General features: G+C 29.6%; 1 protein-coding gene across 1 annotated transcript; it reads left to right on the top strand.

Annotated features, from left to right (window-relative positions):
* Positions 1-1,758: 1,758 nt before the first annotated feature.
* Positions 1,759-4,157, top strand: LOC100797550 (U-box domain-containing protein 4). The gene is made up of 2 exons (XM_003550260.5): positions 1,759-3,176; positions 3,860-4,157. The coding sequence occupies exons 1-2, from the start codon at positions 2,199-2,201 to the stop codon at positions 3,938-3,940; spliced, it is 1,059 nt and encodes a 352-aa protein (XP_003550308.1). The 5' UTR covers positions 1,759-2,198; the 3' UTR covers positions 3,941-4,157.
* The last annotated feature ends 12,162 nt before the right edge of the window (positions 4,158-16,319 follow it).

Below are 16,319 nucleotides of genomic sequence, written 5' to 3'. Positions count from 1 at the left end.
AAAGGACACAAAATATAGATATGAAAGAGGCTTTTGGTCTATGTCTTAGTTGGCTAGCTGCTGCAGATTGCTACAATTGGAGTAGAAATTCCTTAAGGAATAAAGTTGCCTTGCTTATTCTCCATTTCGAATGATAAAGGTTGTAATGATAAAGTGTCTCTCTATATATATATATTGTGCCTTAATTTTGTTTCATTCTATTTTAGTTTGAATAATGAGCATGAAAAAATGATGGGTAATTTTGTCTTTAATAGATTTTACATTTATAATTTATTTCTCTCTCTATAAAGACTTATTTATATTTTACAAATAATACTCTTTACATGGTCACTTTTCAACCTTTTCTTTTTCTATTTAATTTATTAGAGAATGGAAATGAAAGGGAAGTATTTGTGTATATTAACAAATGTAATTATATATGTTGTTGATCATACAATAAATTCCTTTAATTTTTGGTTTATAAATTCATGATAATTTGCATGTGATTCTTTGTATTCTGTTTGCCTCAAAATATCTTTTATCCTTTTAGTTTTTTTTTTTCTCTTCTTTCTTTTACTCAATTCAAATCTTGAACTCATCTAATATTTATTTTTGTTTTATTTTCTCTACAAATTTCAAGGGTGACTAACCTTGGATTTGATTGGAGTAATCGTCGAGTGACAATTGAGGTGGGTACCAGGGTTTTTTTTATTTTTTTTTATCTTTTTTTCATTTTTATGATTTGTGGGGGTTCTCTTTGACTTATGTTGTGGTTGAGTTTCTGGATTTTGGGTTGTGAGTTCTTTTTTTAAAATTTGTGATATCCAAATTCAGGATGATTTGCATATGACTCTTTAATCTTTGTTTCACTATTTTTTTTCTCCAAATTTTTATGCTAAACATTATTCTTTAAATTATTTATTTGTATTTTGTACTTACTCTTTTAAGCTTGAAGAAAAGAACCTTGACCCTTTTTATTTCCCTATGTGAGCATTTAGTGGTTTTTTTACCCGTATTTCAAATATTTAAAGTGTGATGATATTTAGTTTTTTTTTATAATTTTCTCTTTTCTCTTCTATTTTTTTTTCATGTATTTCTTCCATTTAAAATATTTAACTTTTAAATTTTATTTTATTTTGTATCAAGATAATTTTTTCCTATATCTTAAATATAAAGACAAAATGATCCTAAAAATTGTATGTATCCCTATACCTGCATATGTAACAACTTTAAATAACAGATTTATTTTGTTCAAATATTAATTTCTAAAAAATTAAATTATTTTGTAAATATTACTTTTCTCTTTAGATATAATTATTTATATGAATTAATTATACATTTTATAGTATTGAATTATTTAATTTGTATTTTAAATTTGTACATAAATTAGAAAAAATTTACACAAAACATATATCATAAATCAATAATTTATATTTTTTTTGTCATATTTATGATAACCATCATTCCTATGTCCATTAAAACTTCAATACACCCAACTAAGGCCTACATTACCTATTAAAAAAATTCATTCCTTAATCTATTCACAATTTTGCTATCAAGACAAAAAAAAAAAACAAATATAATGAAATAACACGTATTCGTGTGCATGAGTTATTATTTTGTAAAATCAACAATTAGGTCCAACAAAATCACACTTATTTTAGATTTCTACATACCTAAATAAACATGACCCAAAATATAAATTTGAGCTAAAGTTTAACACTAATTATTACCAATGTCAGATGATAACTATATTTAAATTGGATTCAAATTATTGTCAACTAAAATCTATTAATTTATCTTAGATTCTAATTTTTCAAACATTAAAAAAAATTACTTTTTAATCGAAACACAAGTTGGATACTAAAAAAAAAAAATGAACAAAACGAAGCGGTATGCACGAGTAAGTAAATAGTTTAACTAGAAAAACAACACGCTTCATGGAGAAACGATGGTCGTACGCACGCGTTAAAAGGAAGTAAGAAACAGTCCTCGCACGTGCTTGTAGGGTTGGAATTTGGTAAAATGAATCTCCATAAGTGCACGTGTCACCCCCAGAGGCCAATTTTGGGATACACATGTAAAAATGTTATCTCACTGCCCTCCTCCCATTCATATATACTTCCCTTTTCGCAACTCGCCACCAGCTTCCTCTTTCTCCCCGAACCTCAAACCCAAAACCCGAACCTCCGCTTCGGATCCTAATCCAGTAATCCCTGATGGGAACGGAAGGCTACACTTACATGGGGCGCAGTTTGAGCGAACTCCGCATCAACGACGATTCCTCTTCCTCCGCCTTCAGCGACTGCAACAGTGACAGATCTGGCGAATTCGCCACCGCTTCTTCGCAAACGCGGCGGTTTCTCATCGCCTGCGCCACCGAAAATTCCGACGACTTGATCCGCCAACTCGTCGCCGATCTCCACTCCTCCTCCATCGACGATCAGAAGCAAGCCGCCATGGAAATCCGATTACTCGCGAAGAACAAGCCGGAGAATCGCATCAAAATCGCGAAAGCCGGCGCAATCAAACCGCTAATTTCTCTCATTTCCTCGCCGGACCTTCAGCTCCAGGAATACGGCGTCACCGCGATTTTGAACCTCTCGCTCTGCGACGAGAACAAGGAGGTGATAGCCTCCTCAGGCGCGATCAAGCCGCTGGTTCGCGCGCTGAACAGTGGAACCGCCACGGCGAAGGAGAACGCGGCGTGCGCGCTTCTAAGACTCTCGCAGGTGGAGGAGAACAAGGCGGCGATCGGGCGGTCCGGCGCGATTCCGCTTCTTGTGAGCCTCCTGGAGAGCGGCGGGTTCCGCGCGAAGAAGGACGCGTCGACGGCGCTGTACTCGCTGTGCACGGTGAAGGAGAATAAGATCAGAGCGGTGAAGGCGGGGATCATGAAGGTGCTGGTGGAGTTGATGGCGGACTTCGAGTCGAACATGGTGGACAAGTCGGCGTACGTGGTGAGCGTGCTGGTTGCGGTGCCGGAGGCGAGGGTGGCGCTGGTGGAAGAAGGAGGCGTGCCGGTGCTGGTGGAGATCGTCGAGGTTGGGACGCAGAGGCAGAAGGAAATCGCGGTGGTTATTCTTTTACAGGTTTGCGAGGACAGCGTGACGTATCGCACCATGGTCGCTCGCGAAGGTGCGATTCCTCCTTTGGTCGCTTTGTCTCAGTCCGGCACCAATCGCGCCAAGCAAAAGGTATTATTCTTCTATTCCATTCCCATTCCCTTCAACGCCATTTCCATTACTCTGCTCCGCTTGCTGACGTGGCACACATCCCTTCAATTAGAACTAGTAATTGCATATAACTTTTTTTTTTTTTTTACATTGATTTCTATTTCTATAACATCAGTATTATTCTTATGTTTATCACCAGTAATTTTGATTTTTCTATTTTTTTTTTGCAATCTATTTGTTAATTTAACATTAAATCATGGTTTTAAATTGTGACTGTGGAAGTGTGTTTCTGAAAATTTATATTGTGAGAAAAATGTAATTTAAAACCATACATATAACAAAAATATTAACCTAATAACACATTAAAATGATAATGTACCGATGTGACAACATAATTTTTGAAAGTCATTCTTTATGATACAAATTTTTGTAAAAAAAAAAAAAAGTAGTGCCACGTCAGCTTCGTTGCCCAGTGGACCTCCACCCACCGTAAAATAGATTGCTTAATGTGTAATTAATTAAATTTGTTATAGTGAACATCGACTCATGTATTCCCATTGCATCGTTGATGCCAATCTTATTGGTTGGGTTTGGGAATATTTTAATTATCGGGCTTGAATTAGTGCTCCATGCTTGAGAATAATTAAAATTTACGAATGTTGTTGGTGTTGAATTTAGTTTTGTTTCTTTGTTTTGGTGTGTAGGCGGAGAAACTAATTGAGCTTCTGCGGCAACCAAGGTCCGGCAACGGCGCTGCTCGAAGTACATCAGAAGTGGTGGCGTAGACGCCAGCAGTAATAAATTTATTCACCTTGGTGGTGTCTCACCGTGCGTGAGTGTGTACAAACACCACGTTTAAAAATTGTGAATTTGGTTAAAAAAAACACAACGTGCGTCCTTCAAGAGAGACGGAGAGTTAAACTTTGTAAATATCTTCGTAACGGAGAAGAAGCTTTGTAAAGTTTGTGGTACAAAATGATACGAGTTTGAGTTTGGTTTGCATTTTGGGCTATGCAAAAATAATGCACTCCCCCCCAACAATACCACCGTTTTTTTCTTTTATTTTCATTTTATTGCTGTGTGAGTGTGAGGACTGATGGTATCGCTTTTGGGTCCTTCTTCTACTACTATTTATGTAATTATTGCCGTTATAAATGTGCCAGTAGTTTATTTTGTTTTAAAATTACAAGATTACTCTTAAAAAATAATACAAGATTAGTCGGACAAGAAAACATAGTTTTGAAAAGTAAAGAGTTCTTCTAGGTTTTCTAGCAAAAAGTAACCAGTGTTTGTTATTTTTTTTGTACTTGGATTAGGTAGGATGAGAGAGAGGATAAATAAAATCAAAATGTCTTAATAAAGGTCAGGACTATTTTTTTTAAGAAAAAAAAATTGTCCAATATTTTGATTTTATGAAAAGAATAAATAAAATCAAACTATTGGGGAAAATCAAAATCTCTTCATAATTGAGTTCGTGTCATATAACTACAAAAGATATATATCTGGAATACGGCCAAAACGCAGGAGATTTTTTTATTCGGTGGATATTTATTTTGAAAATTTTATTTTAAATTGAGATAAATGGAAGGATAGTTTGAAGTTGCATTAAAAAAATAAAGAAAGTGGGGACGAAAATGATGGTTTGAGTAGAAGGCGTCCACATGGTTAGCGTGGAAGAAGGGAACAAAAAATTGAAAAGGAAAAGTGGGTTAGGAGTTAGGACTTTAGGAGCGGGGAGGCGTAAGCAGCTTTGGTTTGTATGGCTATAATTTATTATTGTATTAATGTTTTCTTTTGATTTTAATTATTATTATTTTCCTTTTTCTGCCCAAATGAAAAGGCATAAAGTAAAACAAAACTAGCACGAAATTGACACGTGTCCTGCATTCCGTTAAAGATTAGCGGTTAGTCGTTCGGTCCCTTCATGGATTAAGTGCAGGTCCCTAGTTGACGGCTGGTAGACTCTTTCTTTTTACTTTTTATTACGTTCTCTTCTTACTGCAAGCATTTTTATAGTAATCACCAAACATGGTAGAACAATTTGTCTGTGATTATTTGAGTTTAATAAGAAGTTTTGACTTTGAGTTTTTGCATGTAAAGACACTTATAATTCAGATTTTTTTTTTTGTTTTAAAATATTATTTTGTTCTAAGGGATGAAATATTTATTGGAATAAGTGTTCTTCCTTTTAAGTATAAATGTGATGAACCATAACATTTTTTATGCTGATCTTAGCGTGTCTGAATGAGTATCGATAAAATTAATTTTTAATTAAAATTAATTTTAAAATATATAATTTATATTTGAATGTTTTATTATAAAATTAAATTATGATTAAAATTTAATACATAATTTTATATCAAACACAAAAAATTATTCAAAATTTCTTGAATTCAAAATCAATTTTAATCCTAATTCTAAATTATTCTCGAATATGAAACTAAATATATATAAAATCAATTCATCAACATTAAACCAAACAGGTACTCTATGATTATAAAGAATGGCAGAAAGTAAAATTAGAGTGAATGTTGATGATGAGTTATTTGTGCTTATTTTATATCATCACTTCTTTGTTGGCAGTGGTATCAACTATCGTGAGTGCATGGTAAATACACATGTGCAGGATTATATTCCGCGATTTTTGGATACTCATTAGGAGAAATTTTTGCCTAGAATCTTGTGCAATACGAACGTATTATTGCTCGCCATGTTGTGTTGGACAAAGGATGATTCTTGTCTATGCATGGTCCGAATTGAGTTGTTCCTGTTTTTTTCGGAATCATGAGCTGTTCCTGTTAATTCTTGCCCTCGGTCCCAATTGAGTTGTTCCTGTTACCTATGACAAGAATTTTACAGGTGTTCATCAAATTAAATCAATCCAATTAATCTCAAATTGAATCAATTAAATTAGTTAAAAAATAACATTTATTTAAATAGTTACAAAATTTCACATCAGTTAAGGGTCGAGAGTATGAATTATTTATAAACAATATTTGAAATAAGATGAGTTTGAGATCTTGAAAAATTGAGATTGGAACAATATTTTTTTCAAAAGAGAATTAAGATTTTTTAGTCTAATCGGTCCAAACTAAGAGTGTGGTTGAATTTTGGGTGGAAGGATCCAAAAACATGTTTGAGATAAAAAATGAGTTTGAGATTATGTTTGGTTACTCTCCAAAAATATGTTTGAAACTAAAATTTACTTAAAAACTCAAATTTAAAGAAGTAAAATTTAGAATAGTTTTTGCATACTTAGTTTACAAACTTAAGTTTAACCCAAATTAAGGATGTATTTGGTTTTTCACTGGGAGGATCTAAAGTATATTTGAAAGAAAAATAAGTTTGAAATTATATTTGATTACTTTTCAAAAATATGTTTTGAGACTAAAATTTTATCTAAAAACTCAGTTTTAAAAAAAAACAACATTAATTTAGAATACTTTTGCAAACTTAATTTACAAACTTAAATTTAACCCAAACTTACATTTACAAACTTTAACCATGATATTATCCTTCCCACTAAGTCAATTAAGGCAATGATGAATTCATCTAATTGTATGCGTCATTCGGACTGTAATTGGGAAGCTTTAGAAATATTGCCTATAGCGCAAGTTAGTTGTAATGACGAATGAAAAAATGTGACTTCTCCAATTTCTTAACTGTAACCTAGTTCCGATCTCTGAAGAGCATTACTCAAGAATGTACTAGTTGTTTCTCATTCCTTTTGTCTTCGTGACCAAGACTTATATATCGGATGGCTATATATGTTTGATCCTGGCAGAATTCGAACGTGAGTCTTTTCACAAGATCTGCATAAGCTATTCCTATTATATATCTTAAAAAACTTATCAAAATAAGATATAGACATCTTATGGACCAATTATAAGATATTTTTTAAGCACTTATAACATCATTGGTTCCTCCTTATAAGATATAAAAATAAGTTCAAATAATTAATTATAAACTTGTATTCCTTAGTTTGGCTAAAATTGGTGAGCATTGGTTCCTCCTCCTCCTCCTCCTTTATGGTCATTAAATGCATCATGCCCTTGACATTTCTTTCCAATTCCTCTTACAATATCTTAATTCTAGCTTTAATCACGGGCCCTCCATATGCTTGCAATGCATTTCCAAGTTGATATTCAAGTCCTTCCTTAGACTTCCCTTTTAGATCTCCATCACTTTCGATTTCCGAACGGGCCCTATTAAAGTTGCATAAATAGACAGCATAACATACATTAAATTCACATATTTTAAAGGTTTGGAATAATTCCCTTATTGAAAAAAAAAGGTGTTACTTTCCAAATTTGAGACACTTTCCATCTATATACAGACTAAATTAAATATATATTAACACTTACTTTTTTTTAGAATAATATTGACACTTACTAGTTACTAGTCCTGCATACAATCATTTCATATGTCTGCAAAAACGATCGATTTGTAATGAGTGCGTAAAAAAAAATTATGATATGTTAATTCTAACAAGTTTACTTTCCTATTATAACTTGTATGAAACAATCGCGAACCTTCTGACTTTTAGATAATAAACTGGTAATGACAAAGCATCATAGTTCATAAAAAATAGATTAAAAATTTAAATTAAAGTAAAAATTAAAAAGAATGCTAGAACGTGGTTAATATCAAATGCGGTTCAGTAAAGAATTCGCTCTATAATAATATTAATATAAAGTCGTTTACTAATGTTTAACACTAACGTGGCAACGTAAAGTCCAATACTTAATTGTGGGAATTGAAAAAAAATTAAATAATCTAAAATTAATTTCAATTCTAACATCATTTGTTTTTAAAATTATGTTCCTTAATTTTACAAGAGTCTTAGTTAGTTGTTCGGTCGCATCAAGAAATGCCAACTTTCAGCCTTTTGCGGTTTGATAATATCGAACAAACAGTTGCGTAGATGAACCTGCATTGACCATTTCTAGTGGATGAAAAAAGATAGATCAATTGAAGAGATATTCTCTCTATGTCATATTATCATTTTATCTCGTATTTCTCTTCCCAATTTTTCTTTCTTTATTATAAATAAAAACATTATAAAAACTGTACAATTATAATTAATTTATAAAAAAATATAAGGCATATGCCGGGTTAATTACCACAGTTATATATATATATATATATATATATATATATATATATATATATATATATATTGATATTTTTATGATAAAATTCATATATATTGTTGCTAACACACGCTATCGTTTTTGTTCACAGGGTGTCATCATTTCCAGTGAGATTTTTATCAAGGACATGCCAAATTATGGGCAATGAAAAAAAATCAGCCACCAAAATTGACCAATTCAATGTCAATCATCAACTATAAAATCTAAATCCAGACACATGCATTTGGCGTGTGCAGGGTGTACAAATTTCACCAAAACAAGTAAAAATCGTGGATTCTATTTTACTCATCGTTTTGATTGAGATCCACAGTATACAAGAACAAAAAAGTGAAAGTTGTGGCATCAGAGACAACTTGTAAATACAGTAACTGAATCAGTATGTATGATTGTGGGGGAAGCTTAGGTAGAAGTGCAAGACAATTTTAGGCATGTAGTTAGTTACGAACAGTCAAAAAATGACAAAATGTATACATTTTTTCACACACGTGCAACGTGGAACTTAAGAGAACAGCAAGAGAATGTTGGCTCCGTGTTAACTGAAGTCACTTGAGTCTTGAGGCATGCATGAGTGCTTCTAAAGATCTTAATTTGAACCCTAGTCTCTTATTTTCTTTGAAAGCATGATTTGATGGAAAAAGTAAAAAAAAAAAAAAAGAAGAAGAAGTTTTTATATATGTACATCAATTAAAGAAGAGAATTTTTAAGTACAAAATTGGTCTTCTTAGTTATCTACAGAAATTAACTTTTTAATGTTAATTAATAATCATTAATTAGAGTGAGGATGGTAAAATAAAGGTTGTCCTACGATGAAGCAACCTAAGAATGGCTTCTAAGCTTATATGCAAGATTACTAGCTGTTTTAAATTAGTGTTTTAGTAATATTTGACTTATAATCATTAAAATATTAACTAAAACTCTAGTTGAATTGGCCAATTCTACTTGTAAACAAGTTTTTCACAAATTTGAGTAGACTATATGTATGATATATTATATAATTAAATTCATGAGAAAGTTGAGAACCAATCTCCCATAGCGAAAATACATACTTTCTAGTTGCTAGCAGTCCGCAAATTTTGAACCTTAGACCTCTACCAATCACTAATTATTAATCATTAAAACATTAGTTAAACTCTAAAATTGGATTTACTGTAGTTAGAGAAAGAATGTAAGAAGAATATGTACTGTTAATACATTAAAATATTAATAAAATATAAGCTGAAAGTAATTTGGCCCATTAGATTTTGACTGCAGAGTCAGCTATCACATAACGGATTGCAGGGAATCCTGATCCTTAAAATTAAAACTCCACTTGAATCGGCCAATTCAACTTGTAGACTAGTTTGCAACAAATTTGAGTAATATTATATAATTAAATTGATGAGAATCAATCTACCTAGCAAAAATATAAAATAACACTCCATGGACCTCACCATATATAAGGGAATGACTTACCACTGAGTCATCTACATGCATGTTTAATTATATATATATATATATATTCTCACGTAGTTCAATTAGTGGATGACAAGGAAGAAATTCCAATTGTAAAGGATACTAGAGTTTGTAGAAATTCAACCATGAATTGCCAACAACGATGTATCAATAGAGGAATTCATCTTGGATCAAATGCTACCGAGTACCTCTTTATCACTTCATGCATGGAAGGAGGAATTCCTCAAACTTCTTGTATATATGAGTTTTAAAAAAACACATGTAACACTCAACTGAAATATTATATTTTGGGTTGACTACAAAATTAATTTTAAATTTCCTTTATAATTTTTAAATATATAAATTTTAATAAATAATGATTTTTAAAATTATTTATTATATTTACAGATATAATTAAATAAATTTTTATTTTAAATAATAATAATCTTAACCATTATCATAATAAAAACACACACAACTAATTTTATATAATTTTACTTTAGTTATCACCTTAACTATTGGCCTAATAACAACACAACTAATTTTTCCCAATTTTACATTATCTAACTTTAACCATCATTATTTTACACTATATAAAACTTTACACAACATTAATCTAACTTTTATATATATATATATATATATATATATATATATATATATATATATATATATATATATATATATATATATAAGAATAAGAAGTACCAGGAGAGGGGCTACGACCCCAACATGCTCCCCTCTATCTGGCACTAAGTATTAAATGTCTTTCATATATTCAAGATATTAAATACATTTGTTTTTTATTTAATATTTTAGTTTGTTGAGTGCGTATGATAAATGGTTATTTTATATAACTAAAATTTATAATAAATAATTAAATTTTAATATTTAAATTATATTCTAACTAAAATTCATAATAAATAAATATTTTGGAGATAAAATTTTTATTTTAAAATAGTAAAAAAATATTGTGATTCAAAGTCATTTTAAATTATTTATAATATTTTAAAAATATGAAAATTTCATTTAGAAATAAAGATAAAAATGATAGATTAAAAGGATTAGTGGTTAAACTTAAAAATGCTCTGTTGAAAAAATATTCCTAAAAGCACTCTTTTAAAGAATATTTTTATTCAAGATATATATATTCTAATATATACACGCATAAACCATTATATATATATATATACACACACACAGACGCATAAACCATTATCTATCTTATTTTTTAATTTAAGTTTAATAATGATAAAGTGTTCTGGCTACTTTTTTTTGTCTTTCCCTATCATCTTAAGCGAGGAGTCCTGCTTAATTGTATTAAGAATTTTCTGTTTGTAGTCTATCATTAGGCTGGGCCTTGTTCTTTGGATTTTGGTTGATCCATTTTTTAATTAACGGCCTTGTCTTTAGTTATCCATTGAACTTTTGGACCAAAACAAAAATACTACTAACTAATAAGGTAGAAGCCACCAAACAAGACAAAATAATTAAAAAAATCATATTAATGTATTGTCTTAAGAATACTATAAACAAATCAAAATCTAAAAACGATTTAATAAAAAAATATTATTTAATATATTAAAACATTAAAATATGAATATATATATATATATATATATATATATATATATATATATATATATATTTGTTTAGTAGCAAAAAGTTATTAAGAAGTTTTAGGAAGATATAACAAGAATACGTTTAAAAGACAGCCCTATATTATAAATTTAACTTTTTAACTTTTAAAAGAAAGTATATTTAAAAATTATTTTCTTCCTTATCAAATCATGTAACTTCTCTTACATTAAATATCTAATTATTTATTAATAATATTTTTTTATCTTTCAAACACTATAACTTTATTTAATTTAAATATAATATTATTATAATTTTATTCACTCAGAACTTGAATTTAATTTTTTATTTTTTATTTTGTTACACCAAAATAATAAAAATGTTGTATTTTCATTCAAATAATTTATATATATATTTTTAATATTACATTTATTATATCTTTAATTATTTAACCAAATAACATATTCATTATCAATAATAAAATTATTATTATTATTATTTTTTATAATTTATTTTAAATTTAAAAAATATTATAGTTACTTTTTGTTAATGTTCAATAAATGACTTGATGGCATATGTTAAACATTAGCCGATAACAAACCTCAATTACGGAAACCCAGCATTTATTCAAAGATCTCCGATCTAAAATCTGATTCTCAAGTAGGACAAGCATCCGATACCTACCTTATGAGGGGTTTAATGTTTAAAAACTACTTCTTTGTCTGAATGATTAAAAACTACTTCTATTCACATTAAAATAAAAATTGAAATTAGCTTAACGAAATTCGTGTATTATTCAAATAGGAAAGAAAAAGAACAAGATTCTGTCAATTGGCATTAGGGGAACTTTGACAAATGATGTGTGTGTGAGTTTTCTTTCTTTCTTTTTCTTTTTTCTCTCCAGCCGCAGCACTAAAAAAAGTTATTATAGTTTACTTATATAGAACTTTATAGTGACATTATAGTGCATGATGAACAACCCTTGTCCATTATATGAAGATAAAATGCTTAATCGATCAAGTGACAAATACGAAAATAAAATGGACAACTATTGTCATGTTGTGAAGTTGTGTTTCTCATCCACGCAAAGCACGAGAACGATGATCTTGATTTTACTCTTGTTGAGGGACTCTAACCTATATTTCCACTTGCAGATCGAGTTAAGTCTAAGGTTAGAAAAAATGATGGATTGGAAGAGAAACATGATCACTTGCGAGCTAAGTTTTACAATTGATTTGGTGTTTCATTTGGGATAAATTGATTGGTTGATCGAATATCCAAAATAGTGTGTATTTTATCAAGATTCTTTTTCCATTTACAAAACTGTTGTTCTAAGCTCCTAAGTAAAATGGGAAGAAATATAGAGGTAAACAAATCTTGGAGTTAAGGAGAAACATTGGTTCAAGTCTTCAAGATTTACCTGTGATGTCAATGTTTGGAGATTGTATTTACTAAATTCCTTCACTACTTCCCAAATGTTTGCAACACCCTAATTTAATGTCCCCACTCAAGAAAAATTGATATGCTATATAATGCGTAAAAAACTCAGTTCTTCAGTTTTAAAAAAAAGTTCTTAATTTGTTAATATTTTAAAAAATATGGCTTTTAAGATTTAGGGTTTGTTTAAATAGTTATTTATAATTTCATTTTTATCCTATAATATAGTCATTTGTCTTGAAAGAATTTTAAAAAATTCCTTTGTCATATATCTATCCAAGTTGAATTTACTTTATTTCAATAAGTGCTTTAAAATAGCTTATAAAAACAACTTACAATTCTTATGAAAACAAATTAATTTAATTTTTTCTTCATTTATAAAAACACTTTATGCATAAGGGCTTACATATATAGTATAAGTCTTTATTCAATAAACACGTTAAATTGTTTACCCATACAAATCCTAATATATCACTTGAATGTCATACCTTTTACTAAATTAAAGCCCATACATCTAGCAACTTTATTTTCAATTATATATAGAGAATTTAATTTTTTCTATAAAAAAAGAAGACATAATTTAATTATGTGTGTTTATATTATAAAAAAAATTACACTTTTGATATAAAAATACTATTAGTATGACTTGCCAAGTATTTATCACAAAAAATAATAATTTTTAATAATTTATTTTTGATTGACAATATAAAATATTATTATAATATCATTATATTTCAATTTTATATATATATATATATATATATATATATATATATATATATATATATATTATGCATTAAAAAGTTAATTTATTAAGAAGTTAGCTTCTTACCGATCTTGTATAGTTGCGCTTTCAGTCTATGTTAATTCATAGCTTTTTTTTTTTCGGGAGATAGGGGAGACAAGAATCTTAAGTAATTGCCTCAACATTTTTTTTTGGTGTAGTAATTATCTCAACATTGATGCTCGCACAAGTGTTTTGTTTATGACATTGTTCTTTAAACAGATGTTTTTAATATTTTATTATTGGAATTTGGAAAATATTAACAACTTTAATTCTTTTTTATAGAAACTTTAAATACTTTTTTTGGTGATTAATAAACTCTCATATTGTTGATTCCAGTAGTAATCGTGGCATCCAACTATTTAGTAGAATCGGCATATAATATTTTCATTAGAAAATATTAATAACTTTAATTTGTTTTAATTTAACTAAAATATAATCTTATGTTGATTCCATTAGTATGAGTGCATCCAATTGTTTAGTAGAATCAGCACGTAATAAAAAAAAATGTGTTACATATTATATGCTATGATTACATTGGTGCCTTACCTAGTACTATTGGGATTTCATCTCCACAATACCACTTTTGAGATAAAAGAAATACAAGTTATCCTAAAAAAATCCTCTAATTATTTTACTATATTTTTCTCGCTGTCTATTTTTTCAATAAGCAAATGAAATTGTTAATTTCAGGAGGACAATAAGTATTCAAACAGAGAACAAAATTCAGAGTACATGTGATTTGGGAACATTAAGCATTATTTTATACTAAATGGCATTCTGGCTTAAACATATAAAAAAATTAAGCATTATTTTATACTAAAAAACTCCAATATCTCATTTTTCTAAAATCTTAGTAATCTTAACATTAAGTAAAATTTTATTTTGAAGTCAGATATATAATGGTTTCAAAATGCTAAAAATAACGATATTAATTAACATTTTATTTTTAAAAGATAAAAGTGACAATTTTTATGCAACAATTAATGTGAATAATTTCAAATGAGTCTCAAATTAATGTTACACTCTTTTGTATTTTTCTACATAAGTGATTGTGAAAACATAAAATGAGTTGAATGATTAAACAAAAAAGAAAAAATGTGTTGGAAAAAAATACACTCATATTTTTATTATTAAAAATCACATAATCAACCTAAAATATATTACTATTATGCAAAAACAAGATTGTATTAGCCCTTAAAAAAAGGAGCAATGGTCATCGATCCCAAGATTAAACCCTTTTGTTTATTGCTATGTTTTTCATTGCAAACTCTTTTCTTTTTCTGATTCTTTTTCATTATGAAAATCCAGAGCTCAAACCCCGACCTCTCTAATCCCTATTACCTCCACCCAAATGAGAACCCATCACTAGTTTTAGTATCACCTCCTTTGGACGAGAAAGACTACCATTCATGGGCCATAAGCATGAAATTATCTCTCATTTCAAAGAACAAACTGAAATTTGTTGATGGTTCTCTTAGCCAACCAAGTCTTTTGGACCCATTCTATGGAGCATGGGAGAGGTGTAATACTATGGTCTTGGGATGGTTACACCATTCCATGTTTGTTGTGTGGATAGACCAAGCCACTGTTGTGTGCAAGGATTTACATGATAGGTTCTCATAGGGAGATTTGTTGTGCATCTCTGATCTACAAAAGGATTACTATAAACTCCACCAAGGTGACCTCACGATAACATATTACTTTACCAGACTTAAGACTATATGGAATGAACTAGAAAATTTTAGACCTTTTCTTTTTTGCAAATGTGTCATTGCTTGTATTTGTGGAGCAGTTAGCATGATTAAGAAATATAGGGATGAAAACTATGTAATTCGTTTTCTTAAAGGCCTTAATGAACAATACTCGCATGTGAAATCTCAAGTTTTGATGCTTGAACCATTGCCACCATTAACAAAGGTTTTCTCCATGGTTGTGCAACAAGAACGCCAAATGAATACAACAGTCATTGCAAATTCCATTTCTAATTCGAATTTGGCATTAAATGTTGTTGCAAATTAAGTTCCAAAGGAAAATTATGGGAAAGGAGCCTTTGTTGGTAGAGGTAGAGGCCGAGGTAGATTTGGAAGGGGAAAAGGCCAACAAGGCTCCAAACTTTGCACTCATTGTGGTTTCAATAACCATACAGATGAGGAGTGTTACTTTTAAAATAGGATTTCCTCCTAGGTATCGCTCCAAAAACTCAAAAGAATAATGATAGTAGCATAAACTTAGTTGCATCTTCAATGGACGTGTCTACCGATCTTGGTCACAAAAGTGCAAGCGAATTATTTACTCCCGACCAATATCAGAGCTTGTTGGCACTTATCCAACAAAATCATAAGCCTTCTTCTTCAGATGTTCATGCATCCAACATGGTTCAATCTTCAACTAGTAATTATGTTCTTGAAAATTTCCATATGATACCTTCGGGTAACATAGTTTCTTAGTGGCTTCCTGACACTAGAGCCACCGACCATATTACATTCCATCCTTTTTCTTTTACACAATACTACAAAATTAATCCTATATCTATTATGTTACCAAATGGAAATTCTGTTTTTGCCTCATTTGCTGGAACAATTGTTTTTTTTCCTACCTTGACATTGTTTGATGGTCTGTATGTTCCTGATTTTTAAGATTAACCTTATATCAATAAGAAAATTGTTAAAAATCATTTCATGCAATCACTACTAAAAAATTTATTTTTTACGACACACATTTTAAGACAGTTATACGAAACCCGTCTTAGAATGTGACGCGGTAACATTTTTGTAATTA

The sequence above is a fragment of the Glycine max genome, chromosome 17, assembly GCF_000004515.6.
Source record: "Glycine max cultivar Williams 82 chromosome 17, Glycine_max_v4.0, whole genome shotgun sequence".
Lineage (NCBI taxonomy): Eukaryota > Viridiplantae > Streptophyta > Magnoliopsida > Fabales > Fabaceae > Glycine > Glycine max.
Note: the sequence above shows the minus strand (reverse complement) of the source record. Positions and strands in the feature narration are given on the sequence as shown.